The sequence below is a fragment of the Neovison vison genome, chromosome 1 (genome assembly GCF_020171115.1).
Source record: "Neovison vison isolate M4711 chromosome 1, ASM_NN_V1, whole genome shotgun sequence".
NCBI lineage: Eukaryota > Metazoa > Chordata > Mammalia > Carnivora > Mustelidae > Neogale > Neogale vison.
The window spans coordinates 186,061,533-186,087,263 of NC_058091.1; the positions used below are offsets into that span (position 1 = coordinate 186,061,533).

General features: G+C 33.1%; 1 protein-coding gene across 3 annotated transcripts in view; it reads right to left on the minus strand.

The window, feature by feature from the left end:
• Positions 1 to 25,731, minus strand: part of FER (FER tyrosine kinase) — a 536,624-nt gene that overhangs the window by 382,441 nt on the left and 128,452 nt on the right. For all 3 annotated transcript variants that reach the window (XM_044264382.1, XM_044264368.1, XM_044264376.1), the window contains exons 4-5: positions 18,934 to 19,107; positions 10,652 to 10,751 (exon numbers count right to left, since the gene is read on the minus strand). In XM_044264382.1, coding sequence (XP_044120317.1) covers positions 10,652 to 10,751; positions 18,934 to 19,107 — 274 coding nt within the window. The remainder of the gene's footprint in view (positions 1 to 10,651; positions 10,752 to 18,933; positions 19,108 to 25,731) is intronic.

A 25,731-nucleotide genomic window follows, 5' to 3' on the forward strand; every position in this document is an offset into this window, starting at 1 on the left:
CCCCTGAAGCAAATAATACATTATATGTTAATTTTTAAAAAAGAAGGCTATAACGTGCTTTAATAGAGAAGATATGTGGGGCACCTGGGTGGCTCAGAGGGTTAAGCCTCTGCCTTTGGCTCAGGTCATGGTCACAGGGTCCTGGGATTGAGCCCTGCATCAGCCTCGCTGCTCAGCAGGGAGCCTTCTTCCCTCTCTCTCTCCATATGACTCTCTGCCTACTTGTGATCTCTCTCTCTCTGTGTCAAGTGAATGAATGGAATCTTTTAAAAAAAAAAAAAAAAAGAAAAGAAAATATGTGTCAGATAGCTTTCTTTAGTCATGAATTGTAACACTGCTGGCTTTAAGTTCAGTGTTAATGAATCAACAACATATATTAAAGAATATGTCTTTAAAGAGATACACACATAAAACAGGATGATAAACTGGGTCAGTCATCAAAAATTCTGTGACCTGGGGGGCCTGGGTGGCTCAGTCAGTTAAGCATCTGCCTTCGGCTCAGGTCATGATACCCCAGTCCTGGGATGGAGCCCCAAATGGGACTCCCTGCTCAGTGGGGAGTCTGCTTCTCCCTCTGCCCCTCACCCTACTCATGCTCTCCCTCTCAAATAAATAAATAAAATCTTTAAAAAAAAAATGTTGTGACCTTGCTTATAGGAACATAACCCCTTATGTTATACCCAGTAGGAGCAATGATTCAGTACTCAGCTAACACTATGTCAGTGTTCAGAGTAATTTCACAGAACATAACTATTATAAATAACAAGAATCGACTATATATCCAGAAACTGACCACTTCTCACCACCTCTGTTATTACCACCCCAGGTGCAGGCAAGCATGAGCCTTTGACTGGATTATGTCAATAGCCTGGAAGTAATCTCCTTACTTCCATCCTCCCTATACCCCTCCTAGTCGCAACAAGGCTGCCAGAATTATCCTATAAAATGTAAATTAGTTCATATCACTCTTCTGCTCAAAACCCACCATGGCTTCCCATTTTATGACAGAGTAAAAGCCAAAGTGCTTTCAAAGAACGACCAAAATCCTACAAAATCTGGGCCTCACTTGCTTCTCACCGTCACTCTTCCTCTCTGATTTCATCCCATATCTCTGTCTTTTATCAGTCCCCCAGTTAAGCCACACAAGTATTTGTACCACTGCTCAAATATGCCAGACATGATCCCATCTCAATGAGTTTCCTTTTGACAATTCCCTCTACCTGTACTACTCTTCCCTTCTTCACTTCCCTTCCTTACTTCCTTCACTCTTCATTTATTATGTCTCTTTCTCCATGAAGCCTGACCTGATCATCCTTTCAACAACCTATCCACCAAACATGTTTCATTTTTCTCCATGGTACTTATCACCATCTAATAAATTATACATTTCACTTATGTGTATTAATTAGCTATCTTCTCTAAAATGTAAGCCTCAGAGAGCAAGGAATTTTTGTATGGTTTGTTATCTACAATATTCCTAGTGCAAATAACAGTGCCTGGCACATCAAAAGAAAATATATAAATTGATATAGTTCTTACTATTAAAAAATAAATTTAAGCTTAAATAAAAATTTTTACAAAGTTAAAAGTTATAGAAAGGTTACAATTTTACCTTCTGCATCTGTTTATATCATCTTTATAGTAATCAAGTCCAAAACTAATATTGTTAAGGAGCTCACCTATAAAATATAGAGGAAAATCAGCCAAAAGGATATCATTTTTCTTAATCTCTTTGTATGTGAAACTTAGCTTTGTTTATTCAATAAAACTATGAAAAATAGGAACAAATCAAATTATTGTGCTTTAATTTTGTTTTAATTTTAGGAAGTTATCTGCAGAAAATAAATGAATCATGTAGCATATCCCATCCCACATAATATTTCAGCATCTAATGAGAATATTATAACTGTCACTTCAATTTCTGCAACTTTAACCCAATGCAAATTAGATTAACAATGAAGAATGTCATTAGTCTTTATGACCTTGTAAACTTCCTACTGTATTAAGCTCCATGCAGTGAAAAGCATTCATGCCATAAGTTAGCTGCTGATATATCATGTATTAATAAGTAGGTCCAAAAAAGAAAAGAAAACCTCTCACTTTCAAGCCACATCAATAGAAGTGATGATCAACAAACACAGCTTAAACTCAGCTTTGGTCTTTAGCAAGTTCTGTATCCAAAATGGATTTCTTTCCTTAGGTTGAACTGAGAAATAAATATGAATTTCAGAATATTTGTCTAGAAGACCTCCATATATCATGCATATAAGATTCTAATTTTTGGAAGTCTCCAAGATTTAGAGATTATTGAACAGGAAGGCCAGCTGCCATTCTTGTTGGACTAAAAATGAGAAAATCAACTAAAGAGGCTTTAAAAAGTTTTACTCATTTTTTTAAATTTGGATTTATTTAAACATAAATTTAACCATCTGTCTCAAATCTGGACTCATTTCAAACTGGTTTTCATAATTAAAGTACTCTAAAGAGACAACTCAATGGATCTAATCAATTTTAATTGGCTATAAAATACCACAGAACTATTCATAATGCATGAAGAAGCAATTTAAGAAAATCTACTTCCCAATTACAGAAAAATTTACTTTTGAATGAGACTTGTAGCTAGCTCCCCACAGTTCTATCAGTAGGTATCCTCTTATTCTGTCTGCATAGGATAAGTGAGGGCTGTAAATAATCAGGGAGTTTACAAATCTCTTAGCACTCTGTTTTGTTTCCCATAAAGAAAGAAAATTTGAAGGAGAGTTTGTTTCCCTACTCTTGTTATAAAAGTGGGTGAAGAGAGCTCCTTTTAAATTTTGCTAGACTGACTGTTATGGGCATGTGTAATGTGGAATAGCTCATCCTATCTTCTTTTTTCTGAATACGATGTATGATAAAGCAAAAACATTCAGACTTCCACTCATGTATGAGAAACCCCCACAAATGTTATTGTGGGTATTTTGAGGCTTGGTAAATATAAAACCCTAGCATAATTCTAGCCACACAGAATCAATTAAATAGGCTATATAAGAATACATAACCGTAAGAGTTATTTTGAACATCTTTTCTGTTAGTTCAGTACATCTTCAAGTAAAACTATAAAACTGCAAAGCAAAATTGTATTTAAATTCACTTAATTCAATACCATAAGGTTCAATATGGTATTGCTTACCTTTTATAAAATTACCAAACATTACATTTATCCTTAAAAATATTTTTAACTATGGAAAAAAATGCTACGTGTCATATGAACAAAGGGACTGCATGTAGGTATACAAGTAAAGGCTATGTGTATTTTTTATAACGCGAACAAGTGGAAGATTATAGTGAAATAAAAAAATCTGGTAATGAATAAACTCATACAACTCTTAGAAAAAATGAAGAAAAATGATGAAATCCACTAAGATTGTAAACTTATGTTAAAATGTTAAGTAGATACCTTTTAAGAAAAAAACCCAAATCATAATTATTCAGGCATAATACGCAATGCCTGAAATGAAAACTATGTTGCATGGGATTAAAGGCAGATTAGGCATTGTAGAAAGGAAGATTAGTAAATTTATAAACATAGCCATAGAAACTAATCAAAATGAAACAGAAAGAGGGATGCATGGGTGGATCCATTGGTTTAAAGTCTGACTCTTGATTTTGACTCACATCATGATCTCAGGGTCCTGGGATGGAGCTCTGCCTCTGGCTCTGCGCTGTGCAGGGAGTCTGTTTGAGATTCTATTTCCACTCCCCACCCCTCCACCCGGTTTTCCGCTGCCCCTCCCCATAAACTCTGCACTCGCACTCTTTCTCTCTCTCTCTTCTTTTAAAATAAATAAATGTTAGGGAGAGAGAGAGAAAGAAAGAAAGAGGAAAAAAGGACAGGGAAAAATAATGAAGAGTATCAATAGGCTGTAAGACAACTACAGGCAACCTAGTATATGTGTAACAGGAGTCTCTAACAGAGTTAGAGAACAGAGATGGGGAGACAGAAAATATACATGAAGAAACAGTGGATAAAAGTTTTCCAAATTTGATGAAAACTATAAATTCTCAGATACAAGTGGCTCAAAAACCACAAAGAGAGAGGAAAAAAACTACAGCAATGTACATCATGAACAAATTGCTTAAAGATCTGAAAAGGAAATAAAATGCCAAAATAGATTTCTATACCCAACAAAGATATATTTCAAAAACAAAGGTGAAATGAAACTTTATCAAGCATGCAAAAACTGAAAGAATTTATTACTACAGATTTACATTACAAGAAGCATTAAAATAAGTCTTTCAGGCATGAGTAAAATGATACCAGAGGGAATACAGAATGCTAGAAAAGATAGCTACATAAATATATGAGCTGTTCTGTTGTAATTTTTTAAAAAACTGACCAAATAAATACCAAAATATTAACAAGGTAGGGTGGACTTTACGACATATGCAAAAGTAATATATATTACAACAACAGCAAATAGACCAGAAGGCTATACCATTGTTAAGAGTCCCATGTTAAAAGCAAAACATTATAACACCTGAAGATATACTATTAAAGATAACATAACAAAATAAAAAGAAAATATTTCAATTCACCCAAAAGAAGGCAGATAAAATGAAAAGGAGAATAAAGAATAAGTGGAACAAAGAGAAAACAAACTGCAAGATGACAGATTTAAACCTAAAATTACCAAAAGTCGTATTAAATATAGTCTCATCATCCCCATTAAAATGTAGAGATTAACAAGACAAAAAAGCACAACCTTACTATACGGTGCTTATAAAGCATGTAACTCAAAAATAAAGACTGAAACAGATTAAAGAATGAAAAAAAGATATAACACGTAAACACTAATCAAAGTAATATATAATCGTGGCTATACTAATATCAGGTAGAATAGATAACACAGCAAAGAATACTACCAGGGATAATAAAGATCATTTCATAATGATAAAGGGGTCAATTCATCAAGGGATATAATAATCATAACTGCTTATTTACGTAGTAACAGATTTTCAAAACACATGAAGCAAAAAATTGACAACTACAACAAGAAATAGACTAATTCACAATTACAGTGGGAGATTTCATTTGCCCTCTCTCAATCATTAATATAACAAATAGACAGAAAATCAGTAAGAACATAAAAATATCAAAAAATACGATTAGCCTACTGGACCAAGCTGACAGTATAGACCACTCTAACCAATAGCAGCAGAATACACATTCTTACCAAGTAGTTATGAAGAATTTATCAAAACAGATCATACTGTGGGCCAGATAACATATATACACAAATTTAAAGAAATGAAGTCATAAAAAAAAATCCTCAGATCAAAATGGAATTAAATTAAAAATAAAATATTTAAACATCTCTAGAAAAATGCCAAATGTTTAGAAAACTAACCCAAACACTTTTAAATAACCTATCGAGCAAAGAAAAAAAAGAAAAGGGAAATTAGAAAGTATTTTTAATCGAATGAAATGAAAATGGTGTATGAAAATTTCTGGAATGTTGCTAAAATAGTACTTAAGGAAATTATAGCACAAAATGCCTGTAGAAAAAGACAGCTCTCAAATCAGTGATCTTAACTTCCACATTAAGAACATTAAAAGAAAAAATTTTTTTAAGATTTTTTTTTTTTTTTTTTTTTTTGACAGACAGAGATCACAAGTAGGCAGAGAAGCAGGCAGAGAGAGAGGAGGAAGCAGGCTCCTGCTGAGCAGAGAGCCCAATAGGGCTCCATCCCAGGACCCTGGGATCATGACCTGAGCCGAAGGCAGAGGCTTTAACCCACTGAGCCACCCAGGCGCCCCATTTAAAAATTTTTTAAATGGTGCAAACTAAGCCTAAAACAAGCAGAAGGAAAGAAAGTAAATACATATTAGAGCATGAGTCAATTAAACAGAAAGCAGAAAAACAGGGGAAAAAAAACCAATAAAGCCAAAAGCTGATCTTTGAGAAAATAAAATTGATAAACCTCTAGCCAGAATGCTTAGGAATACCAGTATCATAAAACACCAGTATCAATACATAAAATACCAGTATCAAGAATAGGAAACATAAAATATCAGTGTCAAGACGGGGAAAGAAGTCACCACAGATTCTACAAATTTAAAAGGTCAATAAGGAAATATGAACAATTTGATAGCAATGAATCCAACAACTTAAGTGAAATGGACATTTCTTTGATGGATACGACCTATTAAAACTCAAAAAGAAACAGATAAACTAAAGAGTCTACATTAATCCAAAAAAATTAGTAGTTTAAAAATCTTTGCCAAAAAGTAAAAAACAAAAACAAGCAGACCCAGATGGCTTCACAAGTGAATTCTACCAATATTTAAGAAATACTACCAATTGAACCCAATTGAACACAAATCTTTCTAAAAAGTTGAATAAGAAGTAACCATTCACAGAATAGCATTAGCTTTATAATAAAATGAGACAAAAATACAAGAAACAAAGATATAGATAAAAATTATGAAAAAAAAACTTAGCCAAACATATTCATCAATATTTAAAAAATGATAGTGCATCATACCAAGGACTTTATCCTAAGAATGTGAGATCAGGTGTAATATTTGAAATATGAAAATCAATCAAAGCAATTCCTACCAAACAAAAAGAAAAAGAAATATTTATCTCTATAGATACTAAGAAAGCATTTGACAAAATCCAGCAGGAATAGAAAGAAACTTCAACCTGATAAAAACTTTGAAACTATAGCTAATTTAATACTTAATTTCCCCTATGTTCAAGGAAAAAGACCAATAGCTTTGCTCTCTGCCTCTATTCAACATTATACTGGAGGCTCTAGTTAGGGCAATCAGGCAGGAAAAAGAAAAAGCTATCAAGATAGGAAAGAGAAAGTTAAACTTTCTTTACTCATAGATAATAAGATCCTATAGGAGTTCTTTTGTGAAGTCATTTACTTTTTACTTTTAATCTTTTAAAATTTTTAAAAATATTTTGTTTATTTATTTGACAGAGAGGGAACACAAGCAGGGCAAGCGGGAGTGGGAGAGGGAGAAGCAGGTTTTCCTCTGAGCAGGGAGACAATATGGGGCTTGATCCCAGGACCCTGGGATTATGACCTGAGCCAAAGGCAGGCACTTAACTGAGCCACCCAGGTGCCCCTCATTTACCTTTTATATGGATAAATGTGACAGAAAATTTTGCCAACATTTACAGGCATTATGCCAAAACCTTAGCTTTGTAGATTCATAGAATTGTTTTTGGCTAAACATAAACGGTTGCTCAACTTAAAGTACTCAGAACTTAATCTGCAATAGAAAAGTAAAACCTGTATATTTTGTATTCAAGAACTCATTATTCTGTGCTGCTATCAAGAAACATTTTTAATAACTGACTTCAGCTCAGTAGACTAAAATTATTTTGGTTGTTCTCAGTTTACATGTTATAAATAATAACCAACAGACTAGTGCTCAAATTAGTCCAAGTCAATTTAAGACAAATATTTGCTTTCTCAGCACAGCACAGAGCAAAAAAAGTTTAATATTTAAGGTATATTACAAAGAAATTAATTAAAGTGCTACATTTATGTGGCAAATGAGTGTTATATTTTACATTAGACAATATAAACTAATGTTCCTTTGTGTAAGCCACACAACAGGGGTCAGGAATTTGGAATTTAAGCATTAACCCTGCCTTCCTTCTCATCAACTTTAAGTGCTAAACCTCCAGTTGCAGTAACTGAACATTTAACTGTGAATTCATTCTCAAATCCAGAATTTAAGCCTTACTATAGGAATTATTTCAGGCCTTGTTTCCCCCAAAGCCTTGTCTTCCCTAAAGCCTCATCTTCTCTAACTGGAAGCTCTATGTCAGACTGGGGTCTTAAGACCTCCTAATATCTTTGGTGGCCAGAACCACAGCCAGGATATTCATTGTTGTTGCCCGGCAGTTCCTAGAGACCATTCCAGAACTGCCCTGGTCTGGCCTATACAAATGAACTAAGGTTCTGACATAAAGTCTGCAAATGTTGGAAATTTTGCCATCCATGTAAATAGAAAATAACTTCACAGAAGAAAATTTCCATGTTAAACATAAAAAGTAGTTTGATAACAGAAACAAAGTGTTCAAAAATAAAATTCTATACTTTTTCACATAAACATGAGCATAAAGATAGTTCTGATTATAAAAAGATAAATTTACAAGTCATGTATCAAACACAATCATAGAAGAACTTATTCTAAAAATATGTATTCTATAGGTTATATATATTCTATAGGTTATATATATATATATTCTATAGGTTATACATTGATTTAATGACAACAAATTTTTGAAAACTGGAAAATATTATCACTAATACCTTTAGAAGGAGAAATGTAAATAAATTCACATATTTTAATTTCATGACATTCAGCCAAATAATAACAATTCTTGGGACCAATTAAAACTATAATCTTCAAATCTAGTTGCCTTCCTACTATTAAGACACTAAATGGTATTTTATCTAAATTAAAAGTAATTAAAAAATAAAGAATAACTATTATCTGTGAAAAATATTTAAAAATATAAGCCCTACACAGAAGAACTATTTAAAAATTTTATTATGACATCAGAATTAAATTTAATTTTTTCAACCAAAATAAACTAATCATTAAAAAAACGAATATCAGGGGTGCCTGGATGGCTCAGTGGGTTAAGCCTCTGCCTTCAGCTCGGGTCATGATCCCAGGGTCCTGGGATTGAGCCCTGCATCGGGCTCTCTACTCAGTGGGGAGCCTGCTTCCTCCTCTCTCTCTGCCTGTCTCTTTGCCTACTTGTGATTTCTGTCTGTCAAATAAAATCTTTAAAAAACAAAAAGAAACAAAAAAAAAACTGAATATCAAAGACTAGGGAGTAATTATATCTTTTTTTTAAATAATCATTCTCCAACAGATACAAACCTAGTGTGAAATACTTAGCACAGCTGAATTATAATACAGTTGGATTAATTCATCACTTGCTCTGAGTGAATTTAAATATAGATATTTTTAATATAGGGCACTAATTTGAGAATGCTAGCCATGCATTAAGTAACAGACCTTATAAAATTAACTATTTTGACAGACTGAGTAGTAATGCTTAACGTACAAAACTACTTCTAAACTACCCTTGATTTAGCAAGGGATCCCTTGCACATAAACTGAATTTTGAAAGAGGGTAAGACTTGTTCAGAAATTAGAATATCAACTAGAAATGGGTAAGCTCCTTGAATGTCTAGGAAATACTGTTTGAATTTCAATAACTTATAAACAGCAAATGTTCAGTAAATACTTCTTGATTATCTAGAGATCTTTTAAAATAATAAAAGGATAATAATTAAATATATGAAATTTGAAAATCTATGAAGTAATCACAGTGTTGGAAATTATATCCAATACTATCTGACTCCAAATTATGTATATGATCTTTATACAATGCCATTTTTTAAATGATTTTTTAAATAATTTAAGTTTTTAAATAGTTTAAGATAACTGAATTATAAATGTATTTTAAAAGATATGCTTATATTAATAAGGAGATCATGATCTCAAAATACTGATTGAGGTACATGACAAGTAAGTAAGCAGAAATTAGAAAACTTTAAACAGAGCTTCATCTTCCCTAAAACGGTAGCAGAAACACTGCAAAAAAACAGAAACATGAGGTACATGTGTAAGGGGTGGAGACAGGAACAGACAGAAACAAAGTAAATGTTGTGTTGGTAGGAAAATGGGGAGCAAAGAGTAAGCAAGAGAATGGGGAAGGACAGAGAGAAGGAAGAGGAGAAAGCAACCAGAGAGCAGCCAGAGGAGAAAGAGAGTGAAGACAAAGGAAAGAAGTCAGAAACGGAAGGAGGGAGAAATCCATCTACATCAGTATCTCATTTAATCTACTGGGATTAACAACAAAAACATGGTATTTTCATCGTGCAAGATATATTCAAATGTACAGCTATTTATTTGATTTACCTCAGCAAAACAAGAATATATACACGAGTAAAAGACCAAGAGAAAATATGTTGAGAAAAAGAAGACAGAGCTGCTAATAAAGCTTATATTTAGACAGACAGAATTAAAAAAAAAACCCCTCCAACTTTTATAATTTAAAAAAATTTAAATATGAAGACTGTTTACTCACATTTAAAGACTCATAACCATAAACTCTTGTTTAAAATAAAAATAATGTTTCTCTTTCTATTTATTTCAAAAGGCTCTTGTGAAAATGTTAGAACAATATAGGCACATAAAATTAAGCTATGAAAGCAAAATAATGACATAAAATAATCTTGTCTTTTAATGGCTTTTAAATACTACAGGTAAAAAGAGGACTAAAAGAGGTATCTAAACAAATATGACCTTATTTTTCTTATTCAGTATTCAGTAATTAAATAAGTAAATCTGATGCTGGAGAAAAAATTTTAAACATTCTTTGCATTCTACTACAAGTGCTATGTAATTTCATTTTGCATGAACTACTCAAAAATATGTCATTTAAAAAAACAAAAAATAAAAAGACTTATTAAATAGTTTGGCAATTAGTCTATTTTGGCATATTTTGATATTTTTAAAATGTGAATGGCCTAAGTGGAATCAATCTGCTACTCATTAAGACAATCTTCAAATGATAAGAATAAAAATCATTAAAATAAGTAATTTTTCATAACTTTTCCATACCTTTAGCTAAAGCTTCTTTATATTTCTCTTTGGCAGAATTCATTTCTTTTATTAACTGTCTATAGCTGGATTTTAATTTCTCTAATTCTGTCTTTGTAACCTGTCAAAAAGAATAATAAAGAATAAATTTTATGGTCAAAAACTTAAATCCAAGAGTACTAACTGATATATATTTTATTGCTTACAGAACAGAGTTGCTCCTTAATATATATTATAGATAATATATTAAAAATTGGTTTAGAAATCAATAATAAATTCAACAGCATATGAAAAAAGAATAACATTTCTTAGAAAAGCAAGTCAAGAAATACTGCTGTCATCATATTAACTTTAAAGACCAATAGATTAAGATGCTGTATATAGAAATATTTTCTCTAATAAAAAAGCTAATTTAAATATTTATATTAATTATACAGAGTAACTTGGACTTGTTCTAATTTACCACTTCTAATATGAGTATTTTTTATTTCTTTGGAAAAACTAAGCAAATGAAAGTCCTTGATTCTATAGTCAAACACCCACTTACATAGCATTTAAGGAAAAAATAATGGTCTTAGATGGTATTTGAAAAACTTCTAATATATCTTTGAGAAAACTAAGATAACAGCAACATCAAAAACTTGCAAAAAGGGCATAAGCAACTTGGAAGAATATTCCAGAGTCCACTTTTTTTTTTTTTTTAAAGATTTACTTATTTATTTATTTGACAGAGAGAGATCACAAGCAGGCAAACAGGCAGGCAGAGAGAGAGAGAGGAGGAAGCAGACTCCCCGCCGAGCACAGAGCCCGACACTGGACTCGATCCCAGGACCCTGAGATCATGACCTGAGCCGAAGGCAGCGGCTCAACTCACTGAGTCACCCAGGCGCCCCCTCCAGAGTCCACTTTTAACGAACTCTGCATCACCATTGCTCTGGATGGACCAGAGGACAACAATATACAAAAAAAAAACACAAAAAATTTTGATAGCTATGATACAGATATAAATGAGGCTGAACCATTCCTTTAAGAAAAGGAAAACTCGTGGTGCCTGGGTGGCCAGTGGGTTAAGGCTCTGCCGACAGGACATGATCTCGGGGTCCTGGGATTGAGCCCTGCATCAGGCCCCGCACTCAGTGGGGAGCCTGCTTCCCCCTCTCTCTGCCTGCTTCTCTGCTTACTTGTGATGTCTCTCTGTCAAATAAATAAATAAAACCTTAAAAAAAGAAAGGAAGAAAGAAAAAAGAAAAGGAAAACTCAAGGGGCACCTGGCTGGCTCAGTTGGTTGGGCAGCCGACTCCTGGTTTCAGCTCAGGTCATGAGCCTAGGGTCCTAGGAGCAAGCCCTGTGTCAGGCTCCACATTCTGCAGAGTCTGCTTGAGGATTCGCTCTCTCTCCCTTTGCCCTCCCTCTGCTCATTCTCTCTCTCTCTCTCTCTCTAATAAATAAATAAATCTTCAAAATAAAAGAAAACTCAATAATTAACTTTGTATACTGGACTTTATTTTTTAGAGCAGATTTAGTTTCACTATAAAATTGAACAGAAAATAACAGAAATTTCTCATATACCTTCTGTACGTACTGATGCACAGTCATCCCCTACTAGAGTGGTACACTTTTTACAACAGATGACCCTACAATGATACATCATTATCATCCAAAATTCAAATTAGGTTTCATGCCTGGTGTATATTCTATGGATTTGAACAAATATATAACAACATATATCTATAATTATAGTATCATATAAAGTAGTTTAACTGTCATAAAATCCTCTGGGCTGCACCTATTCATTCCTCTCTCTCCCTTAACTCCTGGAAACCACTGATATTTTTATTATCTCTATAGTTTTCTTTTCCAGAATATCATACAGTTAGAAGGGTAGTATGTACCCTTTTCAGATTGGCTTCTTTCACTTAGTAATATGCATGTAAATTTCCTCCAGGTCTTTTCATGGCTTGATAGCTAATTTCTCTGAGTACTAAGTAATATTACATATTCAATATTCTGTTGACAAGTCTGGGTCTTTTGCCTCTCACATAAACTTTAGAATCAGTTTGTCAATATTGGGATTGTGTTAAATCTAAAGAGCAAGCTGACATCTTGCTGATATAAACTGACATCTTGACAATACTGAGTCTTCTCATCAACAAACATGGAATACGTCTCCAATTATTTCTTCTATAATTTCTCTCCTTGGAATTCAGTTGTTCTCCTCCTATAGATCTTGTATATATGTTGCATATATGTATATAAGTATTTCATTCTTAGAGAAGCTAATGAAAATGATATTGTGTTTTTAATTGCATATTCCATTTGTTTATTGTTGATGTACAAGAGAAAGTGATTGACTTTTGTAGAGTAACATTTCATATGTAACCTTGTTATAATCACTTATTAATAACAAGTTTTTTTGTTGATTCACTTGGATTTTCTTCAGACAGTCATATCATCTGTGAATAAAGACAGCTTTATTTCATTGCTCCCAGTCTGTATACATTTCTTTTCTTGACTTACTGCATTAGCTAAGACTTCCAGTATGATGTTAACAAGCAACAGTAAGAGAAAACATCTTTGACTTGCTTCTGATCTTACTGAGAAAGTTTCAAGTTTCTTATCATTACTTATGATGTTAGCTGTAGGTTTTCTGTAAATATTCTTTATCAAGTTGAGGAAGGTTTCCTAGTTTACTGAGAGTTTTTATCATGAATGTGTACTGGTTTTGTAATTTTTGTCAAGTGATTTTTCTACATTTATTTGCATGCTCATGTGATTTTTCTTTTTTCTAATGTGTTCATGTGATGGACTTCATTAACTGATTTTCAAATGTTGTACCAGCCTTGCATACGTGAAATAAATCTCACTGATCATGATACATAATTATTTTTATACATTGTTGGATTTGATTTTCTAATAGTTTGTTAAGGATTTTTGCATCTATGTTCATGAGAGATACTGGTCTGTAGTTTTATCTTCTAATGTCTTTGTCTGGTTTGGTAATGGTGATCTCTTGGATTATTTAGGAGTATCCCTCAGTTTCTTTTTCTGAAAGAATTCATACAGAATTGGTATGATTATTTCCTTAAATATTTGAAAGAATACACTATCTGAGCATGGTGCTTTGGGTTTTGAAAGGTTATTAATTATTGATTCAATAACTTCAATAGATATATACCTATCCAGATCAGCTATTTCTTCTTGTGTGAGCTTTTAGCAGACTGTGTCTTCCAGAGAATTGTCAAATTTCTTGTACGTAACCAAACTTGTGGGCATAGAGTTGTTTACAGTATTCCTTAATTACCCTTTTAATATGAACTATTGACGTCCCCTCTTTCAATCCTATTATTAGTAATTTGTGCCCGTTTTGTTTTTATTACTTAACCTGGCTACAAACTTACTGATATTATTGATCTTTTCAAGAAATCAGCTTTTTGTTTTGTTGACTTTTCTATTGACTTTACGTTTTCACTTTCACTGATTTCCACCCTAATTTGTATTATGTCTTTTCTTCTGCTTATTTTGGATTCAATTTGCTCTTTCTTTTTTTTTCTAATTCCCTAAAGTAGAAGTTCAGAGGATTGATTTTAGATCTTTTCTCTTTCCTAGCATATATTCAATACTATAAATTTCCATCGAAGCACTGATTTTGCAACCTACAAATATCGGTAAGTTTTATTTTCATTTTCATTTAGTTCAAAATATGTTTTAATTTCTCTTGAGATTTCTTCTCTGATCCATGTGCCTTTTAGAAGTATTTCGTTTCATCTTTTCCAAAGAAGACATTTAGATGGCCAATAGATATATGAAAAGATGCTCAACATCACTCATTATCAGGGAAATGCAAACCAAAACTATAATGAGATATCACCTCCACCATCAAATTTGCTAAAATTAACACAGGAAACGACAGGTGCTGGCAAGGATGCAGAGAAGAGGAACCTTCTTACACTGCTAGTTGGAATGCAAATTGGTGACGCTACTCTAAAAAACAGTAAGGAGGTTTCTCAAAAAGTTGAAAATAGAAGTACACTATGATACAGCTATCTTTCTATTACTGATTTCTAGTTTAATTCCACTGTGATCTCAGAACAGACACTGGATGATCTCTCTTCTTCTAAATTTATTAAGGTATGATTTACAGTCAAGAATGTAGTGCATCTGTTCAATCTGCCATGTAAGCTTCAGAAGAATGTGTATTCTGCTGTTATTCCATGAAACAGTCTGTAGATGTTCACTGTATCTAACTGATTAATGGTATTATTAAGTTCATCTATGTCCTTACTGATTTTCTGCCTGCTGGATCTGTTCATTTCTGATGAGGGGTATTGAAGTATCCAACTGTAACGGAGTATTCATCTATTTCTCCTTGCAATTCTATCAGTTCTTGCAGTTTCATCAGTATTTTGACGTTATGTTGTTGGGCACATACATCTTAGGGATTGTTACATCTTCTTGGAGATCTAACCCCTTTATCATTATGTAATCCTCCTTTTTATCCCCAGTAAGTTTCCTTGCTTTGAAGACTGCTCTAACATTAATATACCTTTTTTTTAATTAGGATTAGCATAGAATATCTTTCTCCATCCACTTATTACCAATCTACATCTTAATATTTAAAATGGGTTTCGTGTAGACAACATACATTTGGGTCTTGTTTCTAAATCCACTTTGACAGTCTTTGTCCTTTAATCAGCTCCTTTAGACCACTAACCATCAAAGAACTTACTTAAATACCTGGATTAATGGCAATCATATTTGTTAATTTCCTATTTGGTACCCTTATTATTGTTCCTATTTTTGTCTTCCACCATTTTTTCTGTGGTTTGATGTTTTATACAATTCTATTCTCTCTCATTTCTAGTATGTCAATTATACTTTTTTAAAAAGATTTTATTTATTTGACACAGAGAGAGAGATCACAAGTAGGCAGAGCAGCAGCAGGCAGAGAGAGAGGGGGAAGCAGGTTCCCTGCTGAGCAGAAAGCCCAATGTGGGGCTCGATCCCAGGACCCTGAGATCATGACCCAGGCTGAAGGCAGAGGCTTAACCAACTGAGCACAGGCACCCCCAGTTATACTTCTTTTTTAACTTTTTTTTTGTAGGTTTCCTGGAGTTCGCAATATGTGTTTAAAACTAATGAAAACTCTTTTCAAAGAACCCTACAGCACTTCACAGGTAGTATGAGTACCTTACAATACAAAAATAATCCTAATACCTCCTTTCTATCCTGTATATCATTAATGTCTTTCATTTTACTTATATATAAGCAACATAAACTTATATATGTATGTATACAAATGTACACACCCAAGATATATGACCATACATAATTGAATATTATTGCTATTATTATTTTCAATAAACTATTACATGTTAGATCAAGAATGAGAAAAATAAGTTTTTATTTTATCTTCACATTCTTTCCCTAATGCTCTTTCGTTCCTTATGTACATCTGAGTTTCTGAACTTTTTCATTTTCCTTCTCAATCCACTGGCTACAAGTTTCTTCAATTTTTGTTTAAGAAATGCTTTATTTCACTTTTGAAGGATAATTTTACAGGGTTTAGAATTCTAGGATTGTGGGGGTTTTTTCTCTCAACATCTAAATATTTCATTCCACTTCCTTCTTGCCTACTTACTTTTGAGAAGTCAGATGTAATTCCTATATTTGATCTTCTATAGGTAAATGTGCTTTTTTAATCAGGCCTCTTTTCTTTTTTTTCCTTTGGTTATCTGTAGTTTGAAATTGATATGCCTATGTGTAGTTTTTTGGCCATTTATTCTGCTTGGTGTTCTCTGGGCTTCCTGGATCAGCTCTTTGCTGTCTGACATTAACTTAGGGAGATTTGCAGTCATTATCATTTCAAAAATCTTTTCTGTTCCTTTCTCTCTTCCCTCTCTTTCAGGTATTCCCATTATACATATGCTATACCTTTTTTAGTTACCCCCACAGTTCTTCATTATTCTGTTCCATTTTTTTTTCTTTCAGTCCTTATTCTCTGCTTTTCAATTTTGTAGACTTCAAATGATATAGTCTCAGCTTAATTGTGTCCAATCTCTTATTAAGCTCATCAAAGTCCTTCTTCATTTCTGTTACACCATCTTTGCTCTTTAGAATGCTAGAGAATGCTAGAATGCCTTTTTTTTCTGTCTTAGAATTTCCATCTTTGTGCTTACAGCCATTAGAGCCCTTAGCATATTATACATACTTGTTTTAAATTCCTAGTCTGATCATTCTAACACCTCTACTGTGTCTAGGTCTGATGCTTGTTCTGTGTCTTCCAGTTGTGTATTTTTGCCTTTTGCTATCCATTGTTACTTTTTCTTGATTGCTAGGCAGGATATACCAGGATGTACCAGGTAAAAGAAACTGATTAAATAGGCCTCTAATAATAAGCTGTCAGAAAAGAGGAAGCATTTTATACCCTATGGTTAGGGTACATCTCAGTCTTCTACTGAGTCTGTGTCTCTCTGGCTATGTACTTCACATGTGCTACTCAGCTGACTAGCTCACGCCCCACTCAGAGTGAGTAGGAGTTATGAATTTCCCTTCCCCCAGATTAGTCAGTTTAAGGATAAACAGTTTCTCCTGAAAGCAGACTTTATTAAGGACAGAATGCTTTGGCATGTATCAAAATGGTTCCCTTTCCCCTCCCCACACTGGAGCATGAGATTTTTCTCTTTAATATTCATTGTGAGAACCTGGTAGAGGTTCTGGGAAATAAAAGTCACAACAGCATGGAGTCCTCTCAATAACTGGCTCCTCCTGGAGTTTTTAACTGTCAGATTGTCCACACTGAGCATCCAGAATTCATCAGTTACAGTTCAGGTTTTCCTGTACACAGCACTGCTTCCCAAAGAGGTTTTTGCTTTGATAAATTGTGATTCTCTGTATTCACTTGTCTGTCTCTCCAGTATTAGGCGGAGCCGTTAGCTCTGTCACCTCATTTCTCTTAAGGATCAAGAAGAGATGTTGATTTTTCAATTTATTCAAATTTTAACTCTTTGTTAGGATGGAGTCACAACTTCCAAATTTCTTATAGGCCAGACTGGAAACTGGAAGTTAAGATTGGACGTCTTAACTTTTGAATTTGCTAAAGAACTAATTCATTGTTCTCCAAACTGGCTAATTAACTGCAAAAAGCAAGCATTTATCCTGCTTGTTGTTTATGAACTATATCTCATGGTAGCCAAACAGTTGATATAAGAAAAGTTTTTACTGAAAAATTAAAGCTAACAATCGTATTAGGAATGATAGAAGTAAAATACTGCCATTTTATAACCCCTACTAAATAATGGATCTAAGCAGCAAACATCAATTGTTTCTAACCCTATTTGGTGAATGACTGAAGAGAAACTTTTTCAATAGGTTGATCAGGCTGGCAGCACTGGAACCTTTAGTGAAGTACCCAGTTTCTTCCACAAATAAATAGCATTTTTAAAATGGTATTTTAAATAACATTTAAAATAGGTACTTCAGGGGAAGTACCTTCAGATTAAAAGAAAACTACTCAAAAACAATGTATGAGCCATGTTTGGGTCATGATTCAAATGAACCAACTGTAAAAAACATTTAAACAACAATCATTTGAGCACAGTCAGGATATTTAATAACCCAAAGGAATTACTGTTATTTTTAGGTGGGTTAATGATAATATGGTTAAGTTTTTGTTTTTGTTTTTAAGAGTATTTATTTCAGTAATTCATGCTAAAATATTTATGGACAAAATGATACCTGCAATTTTCTTTAAAATGACCCAGTGTATTAGAAAAAGTACATGAATATAGATAAAAAAAAAATTGACTATGTGAGTGGATCAGTCAATAGGAGTCTGTTTTACTATTCTCTCTTCTTTTGTACATTAGAAATTTTTATAATAAAAAAACACTGTAAGAAGTTATCCAGAAGGGACAAACTCGGGAAGAAAATTTTAAAATTATCTTATCTTACTTTGTCCAGATTTTCTTTTTTATTATATGCAGAGTAAAAATAATAAAAATAATAAAACCTAGAAGAGCTATTTCAGTAAGTAAAAAATACAAATTCTAAGTGATAAGAAAGCACTGCATCATAGTTTAATTGGCAGCATTCTTTTTCTTTCAGAGAACATAAAGTAACAGTATATCTTATAATCAATTATGTTTTATATTCAGTAAGAATAAAATAGTACTTATTAGAGACCCCAAAACCTATTTCTCATCATAAAATGATGAACAAACAATTTTTAAAGTCAAACAAGGTAAAATAATATCGTGAATTTGAAAATCACATTAACGAAAGAATTCCAGAGTAGAAAGACTAACCTTGATCATCTCTGCCTCTATCTGCTGATGAACACCTACAAAACTTTTCTTCACCTGCTGTTTGTCTTTGATCATCATGGTGAGCCTGTGTAAGGGTCCAGAATTTAGGTCCTCTGCATGTGTCTTCATTATTCTACTAAGCTGTTCCGTCTGCTGAATCATAAGTAGCCAAGACTTTTGAAAAAAATAAAGAAATAAAATTAGCACCTGTATTAAAGATTTCCATTTTACTGTGCTGTAAGTATTCAGGATATTTAGTTTTACACAAATTATTACATTAATATAAAATTCCAGGTTTCTGGCAATTGTGCAACAGCTATGAATGGTTCATATTTAACATCTTCAACTGCAAGTACAAATACTTCAAAATTTAGTAATCAGAGACTATGTAATATTCTATGAAAGATATTGGGCTCTTTGAGAGTCCACACCTGCAGTCATCATTTTACCACTTCTTGTCTATTTGTCAACATATGATATATGCTTCTGCCACACCATACTACTGCCTCAGTAAGGTCACCATTCCCTAACAGTCAAATTCAACAGAAATTTAATCACCTTTATTCTTAGCATTTGATCTGGTTCTGCTGACTCACTTCTTCCTGAAACTCTTTTTCAGTTTGCATGCCTTCTCATATTCCCACATACCAACTTGTCTTCTCCTCTTCCTAAAAATCCCTTCTCAATATTTGTACCTGCTTCTTTTTTGCTGCTTATGTCTTAAATACTGGTAATCCCTGTATTTCTATCTATTCTCATTTCTTAGTAAATACCATTAGCTCTCAAAGGTTTTTCCAGCACAACATACTTCATTAAAGCAGACACATGTAATGTCGGGTATGAGACAAGCGGGCATATGGATACTGCTAGAAGAACAAGTCATTTGTTATTAGATATTCTAGTTTCTAGATACTAAAATAAGTAACTGAGGAATACCTTCACTATAGGTCTTCAAAATTCTATTCAGAAACAATTCGAGGTTTTCCATGGTCAGGAAAGATCCATGTTAAAGATTAAAAAATAGATAAGAAAAAAAATAGATAAGATATGATGTCAGACATTTACTGAAGATAGGAATAATTTTCTATGCTATTACTTTTGCTCTGTGAATGAACAGAATTATTCTTCATTGTTAATGTTCCAAAAGGGTCCTAAATTAAAATTGAATAAGCAGATGCAACTAGAGGGTATTATGTAGAACGAAATAAATCAATCAGAGAAAGACAATTATCATATGATCTCTCTGATAAGAGGGATTTGAGAGGTAGGGCTAGGGGCCATGAGGGATAGGGAAGGAAAAAACAAGCATTTATTTTTTATTTACTTATTTATATTTATATTTATATTTATTTATATTTTTAGTAATAAAAAATGAAATGGGATGGAAAGGGAGACAAACTATAAGAGACTCTTAATCTCAGGAAACAAACTGAGGGTTGCTGTGGGGAAGAGGGTTAGGGATAGGGTGGCTGGGTTATGGACATTGGGGAGGGTATGTGCTATGGTGAGTGCTGTGAAATGTGTAAGCCTGATGATTCAGAAACCTGTACCCCAGGGAAAATAATACATTATGTTAATTTTAAAAATCTGAGTAAGCACCCAAATCAAAATAATAGCCAAAAAGAAGCAAATTCTTAATCACAGTCAGAACTCACCAGGGTCTAACTTGATAATCTGTTTTTGATACACTTCAACATACCTTTTTTTAAAAGTTAACCTTTTTTAAAAGTTAACATTTGTTTAGGGACAAGGGCCATTGTAGTTGTGAAATGCTATTATAAACATGGAATAAAATGTGGCGTATGAATCATCATACTTACTTTGAAATTCAAAAATCTAACTAATAATATGCTCTATATAGCACAAAGCAACTTAAAATGGATGTACCTCTACCATTAAAATATAAAATTTAGGGGCACCTGGATGGCTCAGTCACTAAGTGTCTGCCTTTGGCTCCAGTTATGATCACGGGATCCTGGGATCCAGCCCACAGTCAAGCTCTCTGATCAGCTGGGAGCCTACTTCTCCCTCCCTCTGTACCCCTCCACTCCATTTGTGTTCTCTTTAGCTCTCTCTCAAATGAATAAACAAAATCTTTATATAATTAATTAATTAATTAAAAAATAAAATTTAACCAAGATGAAAACAGTGAAAAACAAAACTATATAGGGTGCCTGGGTGGCTCAGTGGGTTAAGCCGCTGCCTTCGGCTCAGGTCATGATCTCAGGGTCCTGGGATCGAGTCCCACATCGGGCTCTCTGCTCAGCAGGGAGCCTGCTTCCTCCTCTCTCTCTCTGCCTGCCTCTCTTTTTAAAATCTTTAAAAAAAAAAAAAAAACAAAACTATATAAACATGGATTAAAAACAAACTAAATGTCCTAATAACTCTTATACTTTTGTCTTTTTCATTTTATATTTATATTTTATATATATATACATATATATATATTTATATATCCCACTAAAAAACATAACATTGGGAAAACATTCTATAGCATGTACAGAATGTTAAGGCTACCCCCCCCCAAAAAAAAGAAAGAAAGAAAGAAAAGAAAAGGGGAAAAAAGTGAGAGGAATCAGTATTTCATTACCTACCTTCAAAAAATAAATATTCTCTAAGTTCTTTGTAGCAACAAATTTTTGAAATTCTGTGTTAGAATCTTTGCAGCCTAGGAGAGAAGCCTTCTTGAAAGCTAACACTAAAGATGACACAACTAATATGGCCTTGGCTTCCTCCTCCCAGAAGGGCACATCTCATCCTGCCTAAAAGCCCTGTTTACTGTAGTCACTGTGGGAAGTCCAAGCCTTCCAAGGTATGTATCATGACCCTAATTATCAACCTTATATTGCCCTCAATATTTCCTAATCTGATCCAGGATACTCTCTCAAAGAATCCCGTACCCTCAAAAAGTCCTGCTCTATTATTAGAAAACTACTTATACTTCTTATCAGGACTTTCCATTTATATTCTAGCTTTAACAAAAACCTGGCTTTATCCCAATCCCAAAATACTAATACTACTAATTCTCTTCCTAAAAAGGTCTCTGCTCCTCTTAAGTTCAGGTCACACTTCCCCAACAATCCATCAGCAAGTCTTTCTGATTCTCCCTTCAAAGTCTACCACAAATCCACTCACTTCTTTCCATCTCCACTGCCAACCATTTTGGAGGTTATCACTAACCCTGGCTTAAACTATTAGAATACCTCCAAACTGGTGTCCATTCTTCTACTCATGCTCCTCTCTAACCCACTGCCCTTAAAGTAGAAAAAGAAAATATAATTCTCTAACATAAAACCCTACATTGCCTTTCCTTTTCATTTAAAGAAAATCCAAATTTCTTTCTAAGACCTATTTGTCTCAGATCATCTATCCTCTGTCCATCCTTCAACTTCATAGTTGCCATTCTCTACCCAGCTAAATAAATTACAGAACCATTGTTTTTCCTTCAGTTTCCTGAACATTCACTCTTCCTGAAGGCTCATCTTCTCCTTCACACGGCAAGATCCCTCTCTTCCTTGAGGAAGCAACAAAATCTCAGGCAGATCTAATCCTTGCTATTCTTTCTCAGCACTTAAAACAACTATTAAACTGTATGCATACTTGTTGGTTTTTTTCTGTCTCCCCAACTAGAATGGAAGCTCCATTAGGACAGCACCATGTCTCTTTCTGCACTAATTTAGGTATTTACTGTGATGCCTTAAACAATAGCTACTCAAGGGGCGCCTGGGTGGCTCAGTGGGTTAAGCCTCTGCCTTTGGCTCAGGTCATGATCTCAGGGTCCTGGGATGGAGCCACACATCAGGCTCTCTGCTCAGCAGGGAGCCTGCTTCCCCCTCTCTCTGCCTGCTTCTCTGCCTACTTGTGATCTCTCTCTGTCAAAAAAATAAATAAAATCTTTTAAAAAAAAAACAATAGCTACTCAATATTCTTTGAAAGAAGAAAGGAAGGGAGGGAGGGAGGCATAAATATAAAATAAAACCATGAATTAAATATATGCCATATGCCATTAAAAGACTTTTTTGTTTAAAACTAGAATTAGATAGTGTGGTAGTAATGCCAATTATGACAGGGAAGGAAAATTAACAGGCCTATCTTCAACTGACAAAAGAGAGGGATAAGAGTAGACATAATGCAACGTGAAACCTGCCTAAAAGGAATGTGTGAGTGGGCAAAAAATGTGGGTGATATATAACTTGAATTAGATAGGTGGCTAGAATATTTGTTATAAAGAAGAGAGTAAAATATTAACAGCTGCTTGACAAACACAAAAGTAAAAATGTACTTCAACATTTGCGATAACACTAGCAGAGCACTTTGCAGATATGGCTCTTTGGTTATGGCACAGGAATGGTCAGTGCATAGATAAATTATGTGTTGATTAGAAAAATTGGGGCAAGATTATTCTTTGTAGCCTAATAAAATACTGTAGGCCACTAGCAGGCATTCTAAGTGCTTTATTATATGAAATACAGCTTAAGGATAATAATTCTGTTAATAATGTTCCCCATAAAAGGGTATCATCAATAGTCAGTCACTGATCCAGATAAGAATTATTAAAAAATGAAAATATCTGAAGTTTAACTTTGGAAAAAATTAATCATAGGCAAAGAACAAATAATACAACATGAAAACAAAACCACTGTGGTTAAGTTTATAAAACAGAATATAAATACCATAACTACTAAGAGATGAGCTACAAAATGTGAATGCAGTAATAACATAACTATAAAAAGTAGACAAAAATCCTAAAGGATACTACCAAGAATCAGAAATGAGAACTTGGCAAGAAAAGTGTAATTGTGTCCACTTCCTAACTTTTCAAATAGAAGAGTCAACAGACAGCTTTATTCCTAAAGTTTGTAAACAAAGAAATACAGACAAGTTTAAAAATTCTTAAGTTTCGTAAGTTAAAGAGTTAAGTAAGTGAATGTTTAGGAAAAAATATGATACAGACCTTCTAAATTACCAAAAGTAATTTTTGAGGAACCTTAACATTGTCCATTAAAAAAAGGGATAACAAAAGAAACAAAAAATTACTCACAATTAAAAATAAGTTGCAAAATAAAAATTATACTGAACACATCTGTTAAACATCATCTGTTAAACATGTGTGAAAAGGAAAACATTATCAAATCAGAGGGGGAAGCTTTACGATAAGCAATAAATAAGCAATAGGCAATAACACCAGTAAAATAAAATAACACAACAAAAAGACAAGTAAAAATCCCCCAGAAAAATATGAACAATAAGATTCAGTAGTCATTCTTGGGGCATCTGGGTGGCTTAGTGGGTTAAGCATCTGTCTTCGGCTCAGATCATGATCTCAGAGTCCTGGGATCGAGCCCCACATCAGGCTCTCTGCTCCGCAGGGAGCCTGCTTCCTCCCCTCTCTCTGCCTGCCTCTCTGCCTACTTGTGATCTCTGTCTGTCAAATTAATAAATAAAAATCTTTAAAAAAAAAAAAGATTCAGTAGTTATTCTGTTCAAATGATTTAAAATTGAATTCTATTTGAATTTTGAATTGAATTTGAAAATTAAAAACAAATTAGGGCACATTATGATGTAAAAGAGTATCAATCACAATGAATATATAACTGCCATGAACCTTTCCATTCTAGAAAATAGTACATCAAAACACACAAAGCAAAACAGTGGAAAATGAAATGAGAAATCAAAAGTAATTGGGATAATTAAACATATTTATCTCTACCTGTGGCAAATAAATTTAAAAAATAAATAATACAGAGTATCTGAATAAGTAATTTAATAATTACTTACATTTCTGATTTATGGTTATATTTAAAAATCTATACACTATCAGTAGAGCAGATATCTATTTTTAAAGAATCTATGGAATTTTTTAAGAATTACATAATATTGGGCTATAAAAAATTTTATAAACTTCAAAAATAGAAAATAGTTCATACTAACTATACTCTTTAGCTAGCCTCTTACATGGAAAAAATTAAGGAAAAATATCATTGACAGAATTTTTTAAGGAAAAAAATTAAATCATTCCTAAAAATAGCATAGACCAGGAAGTAAAGTTTTTAAAACTAACATAAGGCCTAGGAAATAACAGCAAGTAAAATACTATCAAAATCTCTGATATACAGCTCAATTTGCTGAAAGATTCAGTCTTTACACTTCCATTTCTAAGTAAGAAAAACTAAAGCTATTAAATATTCAATTTTAGAAGATGGGAAAGGAAGAACAATGTAAAACCTAATGAAAATACAAAGAGGGAATTGAAAAAAAAAACAAAAAGTATTAGTCAAAAATAAAAACAATCAGAGAAAAATAATGTTAATAACATCATTGGGAGAGCTGACAATAATGGAAAAAAAGAAAGTATCTAAAATTAAGTCTAGGAAATGAGAAACAACCAAAGATTAAGACAAAACTACAAAATCTTTGAGAAAAAAATGTTTTTCTCCTATTAATCGGTCTTTTGTTAATTTATTGTTTTTATTTTTTGTTAATTTATTTTTTAAATATTTATTTGTTTAATTGACATATAGTTGACATATATTATATTAGTTTCAGATATATAACAGATTTTCAGATTTAACTTTCTATACATTAAGACATGATTCCCACAAGTATAGTTTCCATCTGTCACCATATAAGGTTATCAATTACATTATTGACTATATTACCTATGCTGTATTTTAAATCACCATGACTTATTTATTTTTAATTTTTTTAAGATTTCATTTATTTATCTGACAGAGAGACAGATAGTGGAGAGGTTAACACAAGCAAGGGGAGTGGGAGAGAGAGAAGCAGGCTTCCCAA